The sequence below is a fragment of the Ranitomeya imitator genome, chromosome 1, assembly GCF_032444005.1.
Source record: "Ranitomeya imitator isolate aRanImi1 chromosome 1, aRanImi1.pri, whole genome shotgun sequence".
In the NCBI taxonomy this organism is placed as follows: domain Eukaryota; kingdom Metazoa; phylum Chordata; class Amphibia; order Anura; family Dendrobatidae; genus Ranitomeya; species Ranitomeya imitator.
The window spans coordinates 218,393,583-218,417,898 of NC_091282.1; the positions used below are offsets into that span (position 1 = coordinate 218,393,583).

Sequence of the window (24,316 nt, forward strand, 5' to 3'; positions counted from 1 at the left end):
TGGAATATATGTGGTGCCCTGCCCTCCTTGGTCTTAATTGTCTGTTATATGTGTGTTGTCATGTTTTGTGTAGATTTTGATTGGTGTCCTTAATAAAAATCATGTTTATTATTAAATTGATTTTTTGTGTTATGTTGTTATGATGGTTTCTGTTGTTCAGGCAGTTTTTGGTATTAGAATGGTCACAGAGTTGTTCTGAAGCCACTCCTTTGCTATTTTAGCTGTGTGCTTAGGGTCATTGTCTTGTTGGAAGCTGAACCTTTGGCCAAGTCTGAAGTCCATAGCACTCTGGAAGAGATTTTCATCCATGATATCTCTGTACTTGGCCGCATTCATGTTTCCTTCAATGGCAACCAGTCGTCCTGTCCCTGCAGTTGAAAAACACCCCCATAGCATAATGCTGCCACCACCGTGATTCACTTTTGGGATTGTATTGGGCAGGTGATGAGCAGTGCCTGGTTTTCTCCACACATACCGCTTAGAATTATCACCAAAAATGTCTATCTTCATCTCAACAGACCAGAGAATCTTATTTCTCATAGTCTGGGAGTCCTTCATGTGTTTTTTAGAAAACTGTATGATGGCTTTCATATGTCTTGCACTGAAGAGAGGCTTCCGTCGGGCCACTCTGCCATAAAGACCTGACTGGTGGAGGGCTGCAGTGATTGTTAACTTTGTGGAACTTTCTCCCATCTCCCTACTGCATCCCTGGCGCTCAGCCACAGTGATCTTGGGGTTCTTCTTTACCTCTCCCACCAAGGCTCTTCTCCCACGATTGCTCAGTTTGGCTGGATGGCCAGATCTAGCAAGACTTCTAGTGGTCCCAAACTTCTTCCATTTAAGGATTATGGAGGCCACTGTGCTCTTAGGAACCTTGAGTACTGCAGAAATTCTGTTGTAGCCTTGGCCAGATCTGTGGCTTGCCATAGTTTTGTCTCTGAGTTCCTTGGCCAGTTCCTTTGACCTCGTGATTCTCATTTGGTCTGATATGCACTTCGAGCTGTGAGGTCTTATATAGACAGGTGTGCGCCTTTTCAAATTAAGTCCTATCAGTTTAATTAAACACAGCTGGACTCCAATGAAGGCGTAGAACCATCTTAAGGAAAATCACAAGGAAATGGACAGCATGTGACTTAAATATGAGTGTCTGAGCAAAGGGTCTGAATACTTATGACCACGTGACATTTCAGTTTTTCTTTTTTAATAAATTTGCAAACATTTCTACATTTCTGTTTTTTTCAGTCAAAATGGGGTGCAGAATGTACATTAATGAGAAAAAAATGAACTTTTTTTGAAATTACCAAATGGCTGCAATGAAATAAAGAGTAAAAACTTTAAATGGGTCTGAATACTTTCTGTATCCATTATATATATATATATATATATTTATATATATATATATATATATATATATATATATATATATATATATATATATATTGCATAGCATGTAGACATGCTGTAAATGTATGAGATGAGGATAATATATAAATTTTAAAATGAACAATGGTTGGGTATGCAGTGGTTCTACAATTCTTCTTGCCCCAACATTAGCTTTAGGAATTTTAGTGTAGACTCTCAAATGGCCATTAGACTAAAAAGGCCTGTGACTTTCTAGAGTTGTGTGTCCCTTAGCTACTACCTTACTGCCGGATAATGCTGTCTGATGCCATTTGAATTTCATGTTTTTTAATTATATAATTAAGCTAAATGGGAATACTGAAGTAGAATAATTAGGAAGTCTAATCGGCATTTAAACATATCATAGGTGTTAAAAATATAATAGCTACAAAATCAGCAACAAAACAATGAAAAACATTTGCAATGCGTTGGCCATAGTCTACACAAAACTAGCAGACTAAGCTTTTTCTTAGCTTATAAAGTTGAACCATTTCGTATGATACAAACCTGTGCAATTTCCTCCTGAACGGTCCAACTCATAACCATCATCACAAACACACTGAAACATCCCTGGAAGATTCCGACAGGTTCCAAATACACAAATATTTTCAAAATAACACTCGTTAATGTCTAAAAGAAGAAATATGAAATTATTACTTTTGTGTCACTATGTGCATACCTGTAGAATTGCTCTTGCAATTTAGCTTTTAAATCCATGTATAGACGTACTGATGTACTGTAGATATAATTTATGCTGCAAAATTTATTAAAAAACTCTGTTTAATCTCTAAGCAACAGAAATATTATTGACTAGTTTATAAAACCATGTTGTGCCTAGCCAGTAATACAAATATGTGTATGGTATTTCAATCCAATTCAGGTCACCACCAGTTCAAGAGAACAAATAAATATAATTTCTATAGGAAGATTCTACTAAGCACTCTGATCTCCCAGTTATGTAATGGAATCCAAGCTGTTTCCTAGAAGAATGGCCGTGTTGACATACAAATCTAATCTAGTGGAAACGATGTGAATACTAGGTGTATCACTTTAAAAAATTACCAAATTTGGAAAATTATGTTAGTGATCAGATGTTATTTGTTCTCCATTTGTACATATCTTAATGAATACAGTCAATCGGAAAGATCAGATATTGTATTACTCTACTGACTGCCGCCCAGGTAAATGTTCTACCATGCTTTTCATACAATTTCTATTTAACAAAGTCAATCCAAATGTTAAGTAGCTGAAATAAAACAAAACATTGTGGCCTTACCTTGGCAGGATTTACTGTCTGGAGCTGGAGAGAAGCCCATCTCACATTCACATCGGAACGAGCTGGGGATATTCAAACATTGTCCGTTCTCACACAGATTAACATTTTCCGCACACTCATCAACATCTGTACGTGACAAGAAGAAATGGTGACAAGTTACATTCCACCCTCAAACACTGTTTCATAATAAAGGACATATTTCAGTGGTCGGACACCATAACCTGAAACACAACACTTCGCACTGTTTTGCTAAATTGTACAGCTTTTCATATGTACGGTATAGTAAATCTGATCTTCAACAATAATTCTTCTTTGGAAACCTGTTTGGCTCTGGTTTTTACATAATGAAAGTTAGTGTAACAGCTTATCCTTTTATTTAAAGTTGTTGGATGTTTAATGATATCAGGTAAAGTTCTCTATTATACTATAAAATATAAGTGACATTTCTCTAGTAATTACATTGACTATGTTGTCAATTAAAGGCCTATCTTATACCTTCATTACTATGGGAATGTTTTTTACTTTAAATCTATAGTGTGGAAAAATAAATCGCTTATTGTTATCTGGTAACCATAACCAGGTAGCATGGTCAATATTGACTGACAATATTTGTGTAATTATGATGTTTTGGTAGTGTTGTATTTAGATTAAATTGAATGAATAATGATACACTGGTAGTAAAGGCTTATGATTCACAAATGACTACTAACTGTCCAAAGAGTTATTTGGGCACTATACTATGGCGCTTTTAATAAGGCACTGCATGATAAAGCTATTTATACATTACGTCTCAAGACATCTAAATTGGTAGGTGCCAACACTTTGTAAAGCATAGAGCAGTAGCCAATGTAAGAATATCAGTCTAAATATAAACCTAAATACCTTTAATTAACAAACTGCACTTATTTTTCAAGGTCAGTAATCACTATAATACATTGAAATTGCCACTGTCTTGTTAACGAGAACCTGTCACCAGGTTTGGCTGATATAAGATATATAAGATGTGGCCACCGCCTTTCAGGGCTTATCTACAGCATTCTATAATGCTATAGAAAAGCCCCTGATCTGACCTGAAGGATAAGAAAAATATGTTTTATTATACTCACCTGGGTGGCGGTCCGGTCCGATGGGTGTCGCAGGTCCAGGTCCGGTGCATCCCATCTTCTTGCGATGCCGCCCTCCTGCTTGCTTCACAGGCTCCCCGGCATCACACTCCTGTGCAAGTGTACTTATCTGCCCTGTTATTGAGGGCAGAGCTAAGCACTGCAGTGCGCAGGCTCTGGGCCTCTCTGATTTCAACAACAGGGCAGATAAGTACACCAGCATCTGCTCATTGCAGTACTTTGATTTGCCCTCAACAGGGCAGATAAGTACACCAGCGCCTGCTCATTGCAGTACTTTGATTTGCCCTCAACAGGGCAGATAAGTATGCCTGCGCAAGAGCGCGATGTCGGGGAGCCATGAAGCAAGAAGGAGGGCGGTGATCATAAGAAAATGGGATGCGCCGGGCAAAATGCTGTAGATAAGCCCTGAAAGGCAGTGGCCTTATCTTATATCAGCCAAACCTGGTGACTTTAAATTGACAGAAACTAGGTATAGAATGCTAATACAGAAAAGTATAAACATGTGCAATAATAAGCTTCACTGTTTCATCCTGGAGATAGCTTGAAAGTTTGCAAAATAGGTTATCTTCATGACATAACAGCCACTGAGCTGTCAGGAAGACAATGAGACATCAATGTGTGCAGCTTCTTCTTATCTCAGCACTTGTGGTATCTTCAGTATTAGATTGGGAAGACAGGCTGGAGAGCAGTGTGAGTAACCTATTATTACCTCAGTACCCCTGGTATATCCAGTATTAGATCAGAAAAACAGGGTAGCCGTGTGAGTGGCCTCTTCTGTGTGAGTGGCCTCTGGTATCTTCAGTATTCGTTCAGATAGACATGGTGGACAGCCGTGTGAGCAACCGCTTCTTATTTCAGCTTCCCTGTGACCTCCAGTATTGTACGAGAAAGACATAATGCACAGCAGTGTGAGGGTATGTGCACACGTCAGGATTTCTTGCAGAAATTTTCCTGACAAAAACCGGACATTTCTGCCTGAAATCCGCATGCGTTTTTACCGCGATTTTCACGCGTTTTTGATGCGTTTTTGGTGCGTTTTTTAAGCGTTTTTCCCAAATGCATAGCATAGCGAGAAATACGCAGAAAATCCGCAAAATTAATGAACATGCTGCTTTTTTTTTACCGTGATGCGTTTTTTTTGCGGAAAAAAAACGCATCATGTGCACAAAACATGTAGAATGCATTCTAAATCATAGGATGCATAATGTGTGCGTTTTTAATAGTTTTTATAGCATTTTTACCGCGAAAAAAACACGAAAAAACCTGAACGTGTGCACATAGCCTGATCAGAATCTTTTTTTACCTCAGCTTCCCTATTATCTCTAATATTAGATCATTAGATCAGATAGACATGGTGGACAGCAGTATGAGCAACCTCTTCTTACCTCAGTCAGCACCTCTGGTATCTCCAGCATTAAATCAGAATATCCACTGTTAGCATATCTTCCTTTATATGAAGGGAAGCAGTCGAACTTCCTATTGTACATGCTCACTGTCTCCTGTGCTTTTAACATCTTAGGACACGGTTTCTGTCAATCTAACAAGATGGTGGCCATTTTAATTTACTATAGCTATTACCTGCCTAGACAAGATGAATATGACTTGATAATTAAAGGTACTTAAGATTTTATTCATAGTGACAATTTATTTCTTTATTTTTTATTTAGGAAAACCCTTTTTTAACTAAATTTTGCTTTTGAATGATTGTCCATTGCTCCACAAACACTACTTAAATGAGTGGAATGGTGGTCTACTTTTGGGAGGAAAAGAAATAAAAAAACTTCTTTACCATTCTTTGTAAAATTACATATTTCAGTTTTCTACAATTTTCTTTTAGTTTCATGAATCATAATAATTATTGTGTCGTCTGTTAAGAAAAACCTACAGTATATTACAAAAAAGTTGATATAGTTTTACCTGAACATGTAAATCCATCCCCAGAATACCCTTCAATGCATGAGCATCTGTATGAGCCAGGGGTATTTAGACAATGGGCAGAGATGCTGCAGCTATGAGTTCCATTAAGGCATTCATCAAGGTCTGTACATAGAAATTATTAGTTAGACAGTTACATACTAAGATTGACATCAATATATTACTATAACATTATATCTCAATCTTTAGGCCTCCATATTACTTCTATGCATATTAGATCAATGCTTTTAATGATGTTTGATTATTATATTGATGCTCTTCAAGTTAGCTTCCAAATTTGTGACACCAGTTATGATGAATAAGGGGCATGAGTGACTTAGGAGGTCTACAATAACATCTCTCCTGATAAATCGAGATGAAGCTGCATGTCTAGTGGTAGTGGCGATACCAATGGGGTTACTTACATGGGACCCTTTTGACTCCAATATTAGAGCCCTTTTTTATTCTACTTCTAGCTAGCACTTTCAGTGGATATCACATTATTTGTCATACTTTTATATTGTAGAACTATTGCACTTGCAGTTTTCACAATTCATTATTTATGTATGATTAACTTACTTTGTAGTTTGTTCTCTACCTTCTGCTATAGAGATTTTAATAATAACTATAGAGTTTGGATTCTTAGTGTATCTTAGTTAGTCATTCTTTGAGCCTCATTTGCCGAGCAAATATATGTGGCTGGCTGGACTTTTATGTGTGGTTTTAGTTGGTTTGGAAAGTATAGGGTGCATGTCTTCTTTTAATTCATTTTGGGTTCAAACAGCCTTTTATAGATCACTTTTTCATGCCTTTGTCTCAGCATCTCTTATAGCTATGGTACTGAGTAACATTTCTACAGTATGCTTAAAGGGACTCTGTCACCTGAATTTGGCAGGCTCTGTTAATGGTCAGATGGGCGGTGTTTTCTGTTCTTTCATGCACCCCTTCCTTTCCTGCTGGCCGCAATATTGTCTTGAATTTGATTAGGTTTCCTCCATAGTACACGCGTGCGCAGTGCAATCTCGCCTTGCGCACGCGCAGTATGCTTTGCCCAACTGCGGGCAAAGCTGAAAAGCATTAATGCGCATGTGCCGGCGCACTATGTCCCAGAACACAGCGAAATACTTCCGGGACATAGTGCGCTGGCACATGTGCACTAATGCTTTTTGGCTTTGCCCGCAGTTGGGCAAAGCACCCTGCACGTGTGCAAGGCGAGATTGCACTGCGCATGCATGTACTATGGAGGAAACCTAATCAAATTCAAGACAATATTGCGGCCACCGGGAAAGGAAGGGGTGCATGAAAGAACAGAAAACACCGCCCATCTGACCATTAACAGAGCCCGCCAAATTCAGGTGACAGAGTCCCTTTAAGATTCTTTGAGTCTATATAATCTATAGATATGTATAAATCAAGATGAGGAGGAAAATTAAAAGTGTAGAGTGTAGGTATGGGTAAGGCTAAGACTCCATGTTGCTTACTTGTCATGGTACGATCCTGATATTGTCATAAAATAGAGTAATCTCAATGTTCCTTTACAAAGTTACAGTAGAATAAAAGAGTTCCCACCTTTAAAGTTCCTATTAAAAGTTAATATAAAGAAACACTGCGGATTTGCACAATCTGTGATTATACCATGACCTGTCGGCAACCAGACATCAACATGGAGCTACAGTCACCTTGGAGATAGCAATAAACATTTGAAAAACTTCTGCATTGCTTAACATAAACTTATTATCTATTTTAGAAACTTAATAATTATGCCTACCATGACACATGATGCCGCTGCCAACCCAGCCTTCCTTGCAAAAACATTTAAAGCTTCCTGGTACATTGAGACATGTAGCATGTCGATCACAATTGTGAGCACCAATCTCACACTCATCCACATCTGAACGGAATATAGAAATATGAACAAATTTGAAATTCTGAAATTAGCGTTTCACTGTATTATGGATAAATTTATGTCACAAAGACTATGGGTCAAGCACCCAAATGGATGTAACCATATATTCTTAGAGATTCTTTACATTTTTGAGATTATAAAGTCAAGCATATATGATATGGTGACTTGTGATACAATATTACCAGTACTTTTATGTTAAAGGGAAACATCATCTTGTTAGGAAGGTGGATAGAAAGTGAGTATAATGTTTCCTATTTCTCTGCAGAGTACATGTAGAGGATGACATTATTGTGTAAAAAAATTCTTGGAAAAAATGAAAAAAATGTCCATGTGTGAGCCATAAGTGGACTGGAGGATCATTTTCCGTACATTCATTTCTGATGTTTTTTCCAAATGCACTGTTTGGATCGATTTAATTTAATCACTAGACTACTCTTTGTACTAACTTGATGGTTTTTGTCAGGCAATGGCAAAATGCATTTTAGATTCAGAAAGAATAGTGGCAGGTGTGACAGCATACTCTTACTCTATAAATACAATGAAAGTCATATGGTGAATATAACATACTGCACACTGAAAGGGATTTTACTACTTTTATCTACATAACTATTATGTATTACAGAGTTAAAGTGTTACATATGTTCCATTATAGTTTAGAAATTCAGCAAAATATATGTAGCCCCTTTGACCCCTTTCCGACATCAGGCATACATTTATGCTGATGTCCGTCTCCCTCCTTTTAATGTGGGCGCCGGCAGTGACCCCACATCTTTCCCTGTTTTGAACAGCTGACATGTGACCGGAATAGCCGCAGGTGGAATCATGATCCTCCTGCAGCTATTAACCCATTAAATGCCACTGTCATTTAGCAATCACACCGGAAATCCGCATACCGGTGACCGGCGTCACATGATCTATTGATGTATTGGCATGACAACCGGAGGTCTCCTGGAGACCTCTATGGTTGTCAGTGCCAGCTTGCTGTGAGCACCACCCAGTGGTCGGGGCTCATAGCAAGTGAGTAATTCTGCAATATAGAGGCATTCTGATCATCCCCTCTAAGTAGCAGAGTTGGGTTATGGCAGCTTCTAGTCTCCCATGGAGACTATTAAAACATGGCAAAAGTAAAAAAAAGTTTTAACAATATAAAATTTTTTTAAAAATATAAAGGTTCAAATCACCCCCCTTTTGCCCTATTCAAAATAAAATAATAAAAAAATCAAACATATTCATATTTGATATTGCCGCATTCAGAATTGCCCAATCTATCAATAAAAAAAGGAGTAACTTGATCGCTAAATGGCGTAGCGAGAAAAAAAGTCAAAATGTCATAATTAAGTTTTTTTGGTCACCGCGACATTGCATTAAAACAATAACGGGCGATGAAAAGATCATATCTGAACCAAAATGGTATAATTGAAAATGTCAGCTTGGCACACAAAAAATAAGCCCTCACCCAACCCGAGATCACGAAAAATGGCAATGCTATGGGTATCGGAAAATGGTGCAATTTTTTTTTTGCAAAGTTTATAGCAGGTCAGTTTTAGCATTTAGTGAACCTAGTAAAAAAGCGAAACAAAAAACATGTGTACGATGTCACTTTTTTTGCAATTTCACCGCATTTGAATTTTTTTTTCCCATTTTCTGGTACATGACATGGAAAAACCAATGGTGTCCTTCAAAAGAACAACTCATCCCACAAAAAACAAGCCCTCCTATGGCCATATTGATGGAAAAACAAAAAAGTTATGGCTCTGAGAAGAAGGGAAGCAAAAAACAAAAACGCAAAACCGTTAAGGGGTTAAGGTTACCAATTTAATATGCTAATATCTGTAAAAGGATAGTCTAGGTTTTGGATTAGAAAAGAAAAAATAAAGCCACTATTATCCATGACAACACAGCTTATCCCCATTCAGGCTGTGCAGTCTGAGATCAGTCATACAGCTGCATCTTTCACCACACAAAAGTGACGATTGGGAGTTTCCACTCATCACCTTTATTAACCATAAGGATAAACAGGATCCAAAGACAAATTGGCTTCTACAGTTCTTCAGGTCAATTTGCCTGTAATTGTCCCCAATCCTAGCTCCAATATTTCTAAAAATGTATGAAGCACAGCAACATAGTGCAGAAAGTAATGGAAATGTATTTGCATATACACAAAAATACTGTTAACAATATGAGTTGTATAAATATTTAGATAGCTATACAGTGAAGAGCAAAAGGGTAACAACCAATGTTTTGAACGTTTGACTTTCAGGCTCCATATCTCACCATCCACTGCTGCATTGAACGTGAGACTACCATCATTTTATATACAATCATCTTGGATATCTCATGCATAAATTTGACTTGCAACTATTCAGCATATGATTAGATATGCAGATTCTTGTCATATCACTGCATTGTTACTGTTTTGCTCCTGGTGGTGGAAAAATATTTTTCTTCCTGAATACTACAAAATACAACCTGTTCTCACATTCCCTACTAGCTCAGTGTGTTATTCCAAAGCGAATGGTCACTGGTTCAGGGGACTCTTGCTGTGAAGGACAAAACACATTGTTTGGCTGAAGCCCATCATGACCCAAAAAGCTAGAAAGGGTGAAACACGGGGTTGCTCTGAAAACTAGTGTGCCACAAATATATTTTATGCAATGCTCATTTTTAACAGTCTTTGTGGCTATATACTGTACAAATGCATTTCTTCTATATCATTGAAGCTGGGGGATTGCTGCCCTATGTTATTGTGCTTTATAGACCTTTATAAATATCAGAGCTGGGATTAGGAAAGAAGAAATGCTCAGTGAACTAAAGGACTACATGTTTCAGCAAAGTATCGACAAAGAAAGACCAGCTTGGATTGGAAACCTTTTTTATCCCTACATGTTAATATACTGTATGTGGTGAGAAGAAGCCACTGATCAAAGTATCACTATTGTATGCTGACTGATGGAGGAGTATAATGTGCTAGTCATTGCAGGTGTCATAATCCCATATGTTCAGCTGTTCTGAGCATGAAGAAAGCATATGCAGCCATATGTAGCCCTAGTGTTTGTCTTTCAAGTTGCATTTGAAACTTACCTAGTGAATTTGCCCATAGCCATGCAAACCAGTAAGTAGTTAATCCCACCACCATGCACATGCAAGCCACAAATATTACTGAGCACCTTCTTCCCCTCCTTACGTGGCCATTTCATGCAACCACATGCTTGGAAGAAAAAAATGAGCAAAACACAAAAGTCATGTTAGAAAGACTTTATTAACTGAAGAAAAACAGAATATGGCAAAGAGAATGCTTGTGTCCACAGGCGTGAAGTAATTGGAGCTAGAGAAAGCTGTAGATTCATGGTGTACCTGTACATCCAGTTGTCCCCTTTTTCACTGCATACCCCACCTGACAATGACATACAAATGATCCTTTGGTGTTCTCACATTCACCAAACATGCAGATGTTCGAGTTGATGTCACATTCATTAACATCTGTAGAGAGAAGAAAAATGACATTGGCAAAGATAGTAATCATTCGAATAAATCATCATAATATAGAATGGGAATGGAAAATAGGTTTGGGTCACGGCGTGAACTAGACAGTAATAGTGCGCGCACCTCATTTACATATAGGAAGTCTCCAATCATATGTCAATAAATGTGCAATAAATCCTGATGATACAGTAATGTAAATGAGGATGACCTTACTGACAGATGCCTTTCAAATAATAACAGAAATATTAAAATGGCATTTTTCTTTGATTTGCATCTCATCTTGAGAAACACAATTAAGGATATGGCTCTGCTCAAGTCTATGTAACATCTCATCAACCTTATATTATATGAATCATTTAAAACTTTAAAATATATGGTCACATTCAGCACTTTCAGAGGTAGATTTTTGTATTTACTGAAATGCATATATTTAGGGCTAGCAATAATTTTTACAATTAGTTTTTTTCCGTAAATTGCTGTCTATAATCTGTGTTGTACTCTCTATTGCTGACTACAGAATGAATTAACTAAAACTCGGTCAATCAGATGTTAAGACAGAAATTTTATGACTGTTTTATCTGTCTTTTAGGGACTTTCTCACAGCTGCTTTATGATGGCATAAAAGTTCAGCTATCCTTTCATGTGGTTTTTAGTCATACAGTAAATCAGTGAAGGGAAAAGTTACAAATCCGGCAGCCAGCAATGATCAGGGAAACAAACAGCCTTAAAAGCCAAATGATGCAAAAATTAACCCCTTCAAGACATTTTACATAAGTTTACATCATGGTGGGGAAGTGGTTTCTGCAAAATGATGTACATTTATGTCATGGCGATCATGCAGGCAGAGAAGCAATGCACGCACAATTGCCGCCAGAAGCCTGGCTTAAGTAAAAGCCAAGCCTTGACTGTCACTGAAAGGAGTGGTGACTGCATCGCCCCAGGCCATTTAACACGGGGTGGGCCATTTAGCTGTCTAATCACTTATACCGCATGAGAAGTGGCATAAAATACAAATAAAACCAATTTTTCACGGGCTGTTGATTAGTCATTCTGCCTCCCAAAGATGCTGAGTGCTTACATTGAGGTTTCCATGTAAATTTCTAAAATACATGATTTAGACATAACTCTCAATGGAAGATTCTCATTAATGAAGCAGATGGAGGCACTGTGGATGGCATCTGGCCTATGATATGGTGGTCTCTGTCTTTTTAAGCATGCACAAAAGCGTGATCGGCCACAGTTTTGTGAACCTATGAAAAGAAGGAAACCACTGAACAGAGGCCAAATGGAGTCCAGAGTAACTCTGCTGCTTCATTATAGTGAATGGATTCCTCAGGGACTTCATCTGAATCAAGTCATTCTGAGATTTAGATGGAAACCCTGATGTAAGGGCTCGGCATAGGATATATGTGATCCAAAATGTTATGTACTGTAGAATGTTCCCAATAAAAGCTTCATCTAAATCCAGAAAAATAAGCAAGTCCCCATTCAGAGTCATCATCTATCAATGGAATTATTACTCGCTCACTCTAGATAAGCAAAATTGCTCCTCGACCTCCAAAAGAAATCTAGCGAATTCTGTACTCAAAAACCAAATGCCCCTCTCCCTTTTAAGCCTCGGTATCAAGGAATCACCTGCTATATTACAAAGCTATAGAAGAAAATAACCAGGTGCCTCTAGTAGTCACCTACAATCCAAATCTGAAGGTGCTAAGGGGAGCTGCACGGAAATTACAACCTTTACAACAAAAAGATGCCCGATTACAATTGATTTTTCCAGACTCCCCACTACTGTATTTTACACAGCCCCCAAATCTAAGAAGCATCATTGTCAAGAGCTCCCTGTCCTCTCCAACAGTTGCAGGAACCTCTCCTTGCAACCAGAAAAAATGTAAAACCTGTCCATTTAAAATGACCACGGACAAGATAAAGATCCCCAATTCACATCAGGACTACAAGTTCCTAGGTACTTTCAGCTCAGCTGCATCACATCTAATGTGGTATATTTAAATATTTGTACTAAATGTCCAAATGGGGGTCTGTATGTGGGGGAGATAGGGCAAAAGTTTGAATAAGGATGAATTCGCAGCACCACACAATAAGATAAAAAAGAATGGATTTACCTGTGGCCAAACATATTTGCATCCCTGATCACAGCACTATGGACATACAATTACTTGTATTAAAAGGTAACTTCAAATCTCAGAGAGACAGGAGAATCTGGGAGTATAAACTTATGACAACCTTTGACACTCTCAGTGCAGGAATGCATGTGCTGCATGGATTTATGTCGTTTTACATCAAATAAGGAATTTGTTCCTCAAAATTGTGGGGGCATCACAACACAGAACCAGACCCCAATCAGAGGACAAGAGAACATTCACACTCCTTATCTATTCACTGTTCCAATATTGTTGGCCACAACTGTTTATCACCCATAATGATAGTTCTGCTTCACATCACTTGTCTTATCTATTGCATTATTTTTTTCTATGCTGTGTTGTGTATAAATATGTGATTCTTCAGATTTTGTATTAGTCTATGCCTGATGAAGAGACCTGAGTAGTCATCTTTTTAGTTAGTCATTAAAAGGTATCAACCACTGAGGTCTCTCAATTCTAAATATTTTTCTATCTACTGGCTAACACGGTACAAAGATATATATCTTTCCTGTGTTGGTAATTTTATAAACACAACAAATTTCAAACTAAATTCACCAATAACATAACGTACAATGTGTCAAGAAAAAAACAATCTCAGAATCACAGGGTGTTAGGTGTTGAGTTCCCGCCGCTGCACAGAGGGAATCGCGAACCACCTCCGCTGCAGTCTCTCATTCTCCTCCAGCCATAGTGGAGCCTGCTCAGCAGAGACATTGGTCCCAGCACCTGGCTCAGACAGATACTGTGCGTTTGGTTACTGGCCTTCCAGGTTCAGCCATTATAACTATTACTGTTCAGTGGTGAGCAGGCGCTCCTTGGACTATGTCCTGCTTTTCTCCTTCTGAGCATGCCCAAGGGAAGAACTCTCATTGGAGGTCGGTGGTCACACACTCAGATCCTGTAGCAGCTCCTATTGGTCCACTAGGAAGGTCCTGGAGAGCTACAGCTATAAAAGGTTTCCAAGGCTGCACGGCCATGCACTAGTATAATCCTGTTATCGTGTGTGTGTGGTTGTATGCCTGTTCTGGTGATTGCTCCTTAATAATTCCCATTCCTATTGATGTTGATTGCTCGTGAATGTTGGAGTTAACTAGTGCCTGATAGGGCTAATCTTTACACAAGAGCACGATCTGTATTGTGTCTAACCAGCAGTGACCGCCAGTGTGGTGCGGTACGCACTCTGTGTGGCTATCTTCTATTACTCCTGACAATCAGTCAGTGTAGGGTGGGAACTCCCACTCGATCTCTGCATCTGACTCAGGTCCTCAGGCGCGGGCTCAAAAGCCACCGAGGGTCAGAGCGGGGTCAAGAACCAGCATAGTGGGGGTGAATTGCAGGGATCCTGCTAGTATCGATTTGCTGCTCCCTGTGTCAGTTAACAGGGCACAGCGTTTCCTTGATACCCTGCGAATCTGTGAAGCAACAGAGTTCACTTCTGTACAGTCCGGGTGACGGAACCCGTGTTTATTCTGGTGTAGTATCGCCATATAGTGCCGCCGTTACGTAGCAGCAGGCTCCACTCCTGCACGGTGATCCCCGGGCTGCGAACGCACCTTTACTATTGTTATATTTACTCGTGTGCGTTTCGCCAGCCCTAACACTGGGATTCATTTAAGAGTTCCATTTTATTATTATTAATATTATTATTATTATTGATAATTTATGTTACCACATAAATTGACACTCGTCAGAATTGTAAAATTTGTCCTGGTCAAGAAGGTGAAAACAGATTTGGGGTTGAAGGGGTTAATAAAACCCAATTGTAAAATTCATTTTCAGCCCAAAGTATATGCACTTCTGTAAAAAAATGCAACTGAAGAGTCCATATTCTTTAAGGAATCTATGCTAATTAAGTTGAATGTGGAGAAATATCTCCTGGTGTGCCAAGTTAGGGATCTGTCTTGCTAAATTTTGAACGGCTCTGAAAAAGTTCTCAGCAATAGTTAAAGCTGCCTGGTTATCCTGTGTACTGATTTTTTTTTAAGGGGTTAAGTACATTCAGTGCTTCTCATAAATCCATGACATCAGCAGCATCTGGATTACTGTAAGTCAAAGGAAGAACAGAATAAACACTGGGCCACTGAGGTGACAAGACTTTTTCCAATAAAATTACTCAAAGGAATAGATTCAATGTCCAGCCGCCAGGGGATTTCTATACCTGTACAATTTCCAGTACATCATGCATTTCACATGGGATAATTTATACCATCCTTTACTTAAAACAAAACTATTGCAATTAAAATCTGTCTAAGGATTTGGGTATACATCAACGAGACCACTCAAAAGGGCAGCAAGTCAACCCTCCCGTAATTAGTGGTAAACTCAAGTGACGACAGTCATAATACACTAATAGTATATGACTAATAACTCCTCAGAACAACATTCGTTTTCAATTGCAGTTCAACTTTGCTCCAGTAATATCTGCAAGTAATGTAATGTAGCATTTGGTTCTTTTTCGCAGTGACAGACTTTCATACTCTGTTTCACAAATTTTTTTTAAATTGATTTTATAATAATAGGTGTAATGGGATGTATTCTTGAAATAAATAGATGAAAGTAAAGACTTAAATTTTGTACAGTATGCACATGATGTTTCTTTATTAAAATATTCTTAGCAATATTAACTTGCATCATTATTTGCCTTCATAGCGGAATTGACGATGATGGGGGCTTTTCACCCCATCTTTGGGACCTGAATCCCTAATGTAGACTCATGTAGAAAAAGTGGTGATGCTTAAAGGAAACCTTGTCCTCTCAAATCCATAGGAGTTATAAATACAGTCAACCCAATAACTCTTATCACACGATTTGGGAATTATAAAGTATTGTATTATATTGAGCTGCTACTGATTTACTGCTGTACAATCTATTTTGCTTTCTGAGTTTGTCCTGTAGTCAAGCTCCGATGCAGGTAATACCTCCTTTTCCTTTATCTAGTTAAGTATTGAGTCAGCTATCATTGTCATTGTTATCTTCTGCACAACCCTGAAGAATAAATTACCATCTTTTTACTTCTTGCTGTTGTGTATAACCACAAGAATTTCTCCCTGAGAATACATCTCTCCTGGAATATCCATACATGCCTCTGCCGCTAAGGTGACACTGTCTGACAAAGTTCTCGGTGTGCGTACTGATTCAATACCAACATACACAGAGGGATTGTTTCAGAAGCCTCACACATACTGCATAGTTATGGAGTCATAATACATTTAGACTTTAATGAAGAGATCAAAAGTAAGCAAAATCACTTTCCCACAGTTTTGTTATTAGCTAGAGTTGCTGAATGGTCATTAGGAGATCCACATTTTCTTGAAATGTATTGGCCCTATATCAGGGCCAGCATTAGGGGCAGGCAAACTAGACATTCACTTAGCGTCCGCACTCCCCCAGGGGCCACCAGCCAGTGGCGTGCCGCTAATAGTTTCACTCCATACTGTCACTATAAGACCGTGAGTCATGGGTGCCTGGTGCCAGCATTGGCTCTGGCCCCGCCACATAGCGCATTCAACTGTTTCGGCATCATAGATGCCGATACAGTTGAAATCAATGATGAAGGAGAGTGTGACAGGTGACACTCCCTCTCAATCATTCCTTCTCTTTTTCTGATGCAGTGGGCTCAATGACTTCACTTCATAGTGTCCAATGCTGTGCCAAGCAGTGAAGCTGCTGAGAAGCCTCACTGCAGAGACCGGCACAGTGGCGGAGTGGGAAGAGATGAGTATTGTATTTATTTATTTTAAAATCAATGAGTATGTGGTGGCCATAATACTGGAGTAATATGGGGGCTACATTATTCTCTATAGTGGCTGTGTTATACTATATGGGACTGCATCATATTCCATGGGGCTGCATTATACTATATGAGGCTGCATTATACTATATGGGGCTACATGACACTACGTGGGGGATAGATTATACTATATGAGGCTGCATTATACCATATGGGACTGCATTATACTATGTGAACTATGTGGGGGCTGCATTGTACTCTATCAAGGACTATGAGGAATGATTATACTATGTGTACCATATGAGGACAGCATTATACTCTATCAAGGACTATTGGGAGTGCATTATACTATAAGGGGTCTGTGTTCTACTTTATGGAAGACTATGGGGAATGTATTATACTGTATGGATGACAATGGCATGCATTATACTATGGGGAGTGCTTTGTACTATATGGAGGACCATGAGTATGCATTATACTATAGGAAGGACTATGGGATGCATAATACTATATTGAGTATTATGGGGAGTGTATTATACTATATGGAGGACTATAGATAGTGCATTATAGCATAGGTAGGTCTATGGGGTGTGCATTATACTATGTGGAGGTCTATGGAGAGTGTATTATGATATTGTGCAGGACTATGGAGCACATTATACTATATGGAGGACTATGCATGATATTATGTGGAGGACTATGGGGTGCATTATACTATGTGCAGAACTATGGGGAACATTATACTAAATGAGCTATATGCTACCTATTCATCGAGTGTTTCAATTTGTTATGCCAGAACAGAAATCATTCTTCTCAGCAGCACATCACTGGAGAAAACTGCAGATATGCTGCTGATAACATGATACTGTATGGGGACAGATTGATCTACTAGTGATCATTCTGTGCCCAACATTCTTCCTCAGCCGGTGTAAAGAGGCCAGGAAACAAGTATTGAACAAATTAAATATTGTTGATCACACTTGTTTAACGACCTTAACTCAGCGCATGTAAATACAACAAAAATGTTTCTGTGTGATGGTTCAATATGTTAAAATTTGAGGCCCCACTTTAAACTTTTGCCGAGGGCCCAACTTTGTCTAAAACCGACCCTTCTCTAGACATGAGCAGTTTAGATAAATAACTTGAAAATGCTGGGATCCATGTGAAACTCATATAAGGGCCTCCAAAGATCACACAGTTATTCTCTGTTTTAATCTTCCTACAGATGTGGGTTAGAAAATAAGAGCATATTGATAGTACCAGAATTGTTAGACTTTTACAGAGTAATTGTTATTACTATTCCAGACTACTGCTCCATCTTAAGAGAGAAAACAGAAGAATTTTGATTCACTTACCTATGCATGTTTTCATGTCAATGCTCGCCATAAATCCATCAAAGCATAGACAGCGATATTCTCCTGGAATGTTGGTGCACTGTCCTCCATCACAGATTTCAGGGTTGTCTTCACATTCATCAATATCTGGAAACCATAGAATTATATAGTTACTGTCAATTTTTTGGACTGATAGTCTGATTTATGTACTGTCTAATTGACAATGAGAATGACGTTTATTGCAGAAAGCACTAGATTTAACAAGGTTTAACTTGGACAGGTTTATGGCAATATATTTTATCTAATGAAATAAACACTAAACTTACAATTAGATTTCTTTTCTATTATTTCATAGTTTTGGTCAAATTAGTTGGCAAGATCGCAGTTATCATTGATTAAATACTTTGGTGCAGTTGGGTTCTTCTGCATATGGCTTAATTGTACATATTGGACTTAACAATGATCAATTAACTAGTAGAGATGAGAATCAGTTTGGAAAAATCTTCGTGGACAGAATATGTATAATTTACTTCTAATATTAAATTGGAGTTTCAGCTTTACACTACTTTACAATTTACACCTTGAAGCCTCTTAACCCATTACTTGCCAAATTAGCAATTTTAATTTTTTTTTTAATGACAGATTTTTAATGATTTGGGTCCAAGTGAATCAGAAACATAATTTGCAAAATTTTTACAAGTACGGATGTTTCAGAAAAGGGCGTCCCAATATTCAATTAAAAATGACAATGACACGATTTCCTATTTTGAAAACATTCATTTTACAAACACAATACAAAAAATTGGACCTATTTACAAAAATTAAAAAATCTTAGTTGCTAGAAGTTAAAGATTAGGCGTCCCAAAAAAATGGGTTAAGTGCTGCTGTCACACTTGTTATCTGTGTTTATGTCATTATTTGTTAAACTACTCTACTTTCACTTGAAATGTCAAAGGATCAGCTCTATGTTAATTATTGAGCAGCAGATATCAGTATGTTTTTGGAATGTGGGAGGAAACCGGAGTACCCAGAGGAAACTCACAAACCCATACAAACTCTTTGCAGATGTTGTCCTTGTTGGGATTTGAACCCAGGACCCCAGCGCTGCAAGGCTGCAGTGCTATCCACTGAGCCACCGTGCTGCCCAATATGCATTCATTGACCACTTATGATAGAAATTACATTCCGGTGTTGCATCACAGCAAACCATTTTACTGTATTTTACTTGGCTTAGCACTTTGGATTAGAGGACTTCTCCCATAGACTTGCTGTAGCTCTATGTGGTGATGCGGCACCATATCTATGTTTTTCTGTACAAATAGAGTTTAGTTCAATATGTCTGAAAACATGGGATAAAATATACCGTAGGTGCATAGATATAATTGTTTATAACATAGGAAATATCTCTTATTCATGGCCCTTGGAAAAAAATGTTCTGATTAAAACAAAAGGGAAATATAGGTGGATTCATGTCAGATTAAAGGTAAATCATGAGTTATAAATCTGATCGCAATGAAAAAACATACGGACAAAAGTGTGGACAAATGTAAGTTTTTGGAATAAATATGTCAGTTAAAAGCTAGTAATTACTTTCTAGAAAGACTAACAATATGATTCATTCTATATCCTCTTAGTGTTGCAACCTTTTCCCCAGAAACATAACCTAAAATGATTGTGGTGGATTTGGCTTAGCAATTGCTATTAGGAAATGAGGATGATGAAGTCACTTCTCATATATCTCACTTAGCCTGCCTTGTGCAAGGGAAATAATCTTGCCAGAAGAAAACACAATGATTTTTTTAAACTGTATTGCTAAATATACCATTCTTATTCTGATGAGTCAGAATTCAACTCTATGACTCACATTTGTATTGACAAGTGGGGATAGCCACATATCTCAGCAATTTTTTCTTCCTGCTTTATATGCCTAATCCATGTAAGCGTATTTGTGTGCATACAGTATGTGAATCAAAGGTTATCCCAATTACCTGCACATGTTCTTGAATCCGGCAGTAAAGCATAGCCATCAAGGCAGCTACATAGATAACTTCCTTCGGAGTTTTCACAATGTGTGTCACATCCACCATTCATTATCCTACACTCATCAATATCTGAAACAGAAAATTATAAGTGTGTAACATCATCCACTATATATTCTACCAATATAAAAAAGTTATCTCCAGTACAAAATACAGTCATTGCCCATCATTGAAATACGTTCTTATAAATTTGGGTTCCTTTCGGGAACCAACACCTATCTTGAAAATGGTGACCCTTGATTTCTGTCTCATGGCTGTTGTGATAAAAATGTGTCCACACTTGCAAGGCGGCTATCTCCAGTCGCTTTTATGAGGATTCCTAAAATAGCTGAACAATTGGAAAGCAAGTGCTTTACCAGCTTCCAATTCCCAGTAGCCATGAGATGTGGTTGAGGAACCTATGATGTTTAGATAGGTGAGGGTCCCAGAGGTGAAACTAACAACTTTCAGATATTTATGGCATATCCTGTGCCTGTTCTGTCATTTTTGGGTAGGGCGAGTATAATGGGAGCGGTTTTTTTTTACCATTGTAGCAATGTTGCTGTCATACTTCTGCCATGGGTCTTTGTAGCTTGTAGTTTGTGTTTTCTCTGTGTTTTTGGATGCTGCTGTTGGAGGTAGATACTGGGGTAAAGTGTAAAGTATTACTATAGTGTGAGAAAGTGTTTTAGGAAGTAGGTGGACGTGTTTAAGAAAAAAGCTGAAATGTTTGAAGAGATAACTTCAACTCATATTGGAGAAAATCTGTGCATATAACTAGGAAGAAGTCAATACTGCCCATGATAAGCAGAATATATTGATTCTATGTCAACTGCAATCTATATATATAGTTGTCTAAGGGTTTTTCCGTCTGTCTGTCTGTCTGTCTGTCCTGGAAATCCCGCGTCTCTGATTGGTCGAGGCCGCCAGGCCTCGACCAATCAGCGACAGGCACAGCATGGCGACGATGATGTCATAAAGGTTGCCTCGACCAATCAGCGACGGGCACAGTCTGCCGCGAATTCTGGAATCATCATTGTCCATATACTATGGACATACAGTATACTATGTCATAATGGTTGCAATGGCGACAATGATGTCATAAAGGTTGCCTCGACCAATCAGCGACGGGCACAGTCTGCCGCGAATTCTGGAATCATCATTGTCCATATACTATGGGGACATGCATATTCTAGAATACCCGATGCGTTAGAATCGGGCCACAGTCTAGTAATATAATAAGCCATAATCTGTATACAGCTTGTATATGTGTGACTATATTGTATTGTAGGATACTTCTATAGGATGCCATGCTAGGGTATGATTTATTCATAGGTTACAAACTCATTCCATGACTAAGGGCTTCAGCCAGAAATGGGCACAATTTTTTTATCTGTCTGAACAACCTTTTTAATCATGTGAAATAAAGTTTTGTACATTTTTATTCACACGCAGTCAGGTGGATCTTTTTTCTTTTTCTTTTGAATTTTTCCTGTGGTCAATAGACTTGTATCCAAGCTGTATTATTTAGGAGGAATCATCTACACATTACAAGATAAGACTTGTTTCCACCTTTTGTGTTTTTTTCATCCCACGCATATGTTATTGGAACTCACCAGTGCAGCCCAGTCGGTCTGGAGTGGCTAGGTACCCCGGGTTACAGGAACATTGATATGTGCCAATTATATTCACACATTTTCCATTTCTACAGAGATTTTCACTGAGTGAGCACTCATTGACATCTAAATGAGATAGAAATGGTCAGAAAAAAATACATACATATATGAGGTGCAGAATATCTCTACACATTATTTATAGGCTTGGTATTTTTAGGACAAATTTATTAATTTTTATGACAATTATAATATTTTTGCATTTGCAGCCTGCAAAAAAATGAAGACATCAAAAGATATTATTAAAGGGAACCAACCACATAATTCCTGCTGCCCATAATACAAGCAGCATGAATCAGCGACCTGTTCCCTATTTATGTTTTATTCTAAAACACGTTGAAAACAGGTTTGGGAGCAAAGTGGCCGATCACAGAGTTATGATCTTGCAGGTTTCTTCCTTCCCCGATCAGACTGATAGACAGGACATTCCCTATACACATGTAGGTGAGAAACATGTCAATCAAGCAGAACATGGCAGGGGAAAGCCAAAGGTTATCCCGCCTCCATGACTAGTCAACTCATCCCCATCCCTGTTGGCAACTATGTTCTTTTCAGAAATGCTGCAGTGATTCCGAGATAAATATTTATTTGTAATGATGGATCCGGTCTCTCATTCATGTTGTCCATGGGCAGCATGAATTGTGACAGGTTCCCTTTAAACCACACTAATGTCAAAAAGAGAACATGTGGGGTATAAGGAATCCCAGCATTTGTGTCAAACTGTTACCTTAACATTAACTCTGAGGGCTGATTTGGGCAAAATTGTAACTAAGTTGAAAAGGTAAAACTGTAGCACTGTGATATGCTCCATGACCAGATGCTACACAATGCCTAATGACAGTGACTGAAAGGTTTAATTGTTGCAGGGCTGAATAATCTATAAATTTACATAATCTATATCAATTTATAACTTGATCTCTTCTTTTTGAATTTATCGATATAAAGTAACAAGTCAGATGGAATAGACTAAGCATTTGAACGTACCTACACAGGCATCCCCTGTTGGCGTAAGCTCAAGTCCAGGGGGGCAGTTGCACAGAAAGCTGCCCTCTGTGTTAACACATTCTCCACCTCTGCACAGCAGAGGGTTTCGTTCACACTCATCAACGTCTGAAATGAAATATACGAGAGAGATTTGACTTTAAACCAGATTACAATTATTTCCAGCTATTCTGGCATAATGAGGTGAGACAGCAAATCAAATACTTAGGAAGCAACTAATGTCAGGGCCGTGTCCGTGTTAACAAGATGTGAGTTACAACAGTGCAAGATATATGCTAATGATTCAATACGATTCCATAAAATATAAAAATAAGGATTATGGCAATTAAAGAGTTATTGTGCAAACAGATAAGGCGTTTTCACATATCTGTTTTTTTATTATACAAAAACACAATCTGCATTTTTTTAAAAAAAGTAAAAAAATCAGAGTTGTACCCATTTTTTGTTAGTTTTTATGATCCTTGTTGCATTTGTCTTCCACGTATGAAGACAAAAATATCTTAACCTCTCCTATACAATAATCAGTAAAATATGGACCGTACATGGACGACATCCTTGTGCTATCCACTTTTCTTCCCTGGGCTATTGACTTGCAATGGTAAGTGTGATCTACAATATGGATCAAAATAAGATACAGCTTCGTTTTATGCAAACAATCAGTCTGTAAAAAAGAAATTGGTCCATGATCTTTCCATAAAACGAAAAAAATGGAAGCGTGAAAAAAAGTCCTTATTTGAAGACGTAGGCCTCCAACACTTTTTCTAAAGGACCAGCTCGTAAATATTCTAGCATTCGAGGGCAAAGTAGATGTCTGCTGTAAACATTTCTGCTGTATATTGGTAAAACGATTATGTTCTTTCCAGGAAAATTATGTGAATGGAAGAAAATGTAATAAAATCTAAGCGATATCTTACCCATGCAATTCTTCATCATCATGAAGCCACTTTCAAAGCCTTCGAAGCAGTCACACTCAAAACTGCCAGGGGTGTTCACACAAGTGCCACTACCACATAGATCAGGGGAAATTCGGCATTCGTCAATATCTGAGCACAGAGATTATATGAATATAGGGATTAACCATTGATCCGTGCAGTGACATTTACACTTTTAATGTATAAACAGTGTATAAGTAATTGAATGTTACCTGTGCAGTTCCTTTCTTCCATATCCAAAGCAAAGCCATTGTTACATTTACACTTGAAGCTTCCAATTGTATTTCTACATTTTCCATTTGTACAAATCCCGGGGAAAGCCTTACATTCATTTATATCTGGTAAAAGGAAAATATGTCAT

General features: G+C 38.2%; 1 protein-coding gene across 1 annotated transcript in view; it reads right to left on the reverse strand.

Annotated features, from left to right (window-relative positions):
• FBN2 (fibrillin 2) overlaps positions 1-24,316 on the reverse strand; it is a 403,326-nt gene that overhangs the window by 137,228 nt on the left and 241,782 nt on the right. Inside the window, exons 25-35 of the mRNA XM_069753996.1 lie at positions 24,168-24,293; positions 23,938-24,066; positions 23,006-23,131; positions 21,965-22,090; positions 20,319-20,441; positions 18,352-18,477; positions 10,976-11,101; positions 7,484-7,606; positions 5,719-5,841; positions 2,678-2,803; positions 1,909-2,031 (exon numbers count right to left, since the gene is read on the reverse strand). Of these exons, the coding sequence (XP_069610097.1) occupies positions 1,909-2,031; positions 2,678-2,803; positions 5,719-5,841; positions 7,484-7,606; positions 10,976-11,101; positions 18,352-18,477; positions 20,319-20,441; positions 21,965-22,090; positions 23,006-23,131; positions 23,938-24,066; positions 24,168-24,293 (1,377 nt within the window). The remainder of the gene's footprint in view (positions 1-1,908; positions 2,032-2,677; positions 2,804-5,718; positions 5,842-7,483; positions 7,607-10,975; positions 11,102-18,351; positions 18,478-20,318; positions 20,442-21,964; positions 22,091-23,005; positions 23,132-23,937; positions 24,067-24,167; positions 24,294-24,316) is intronic.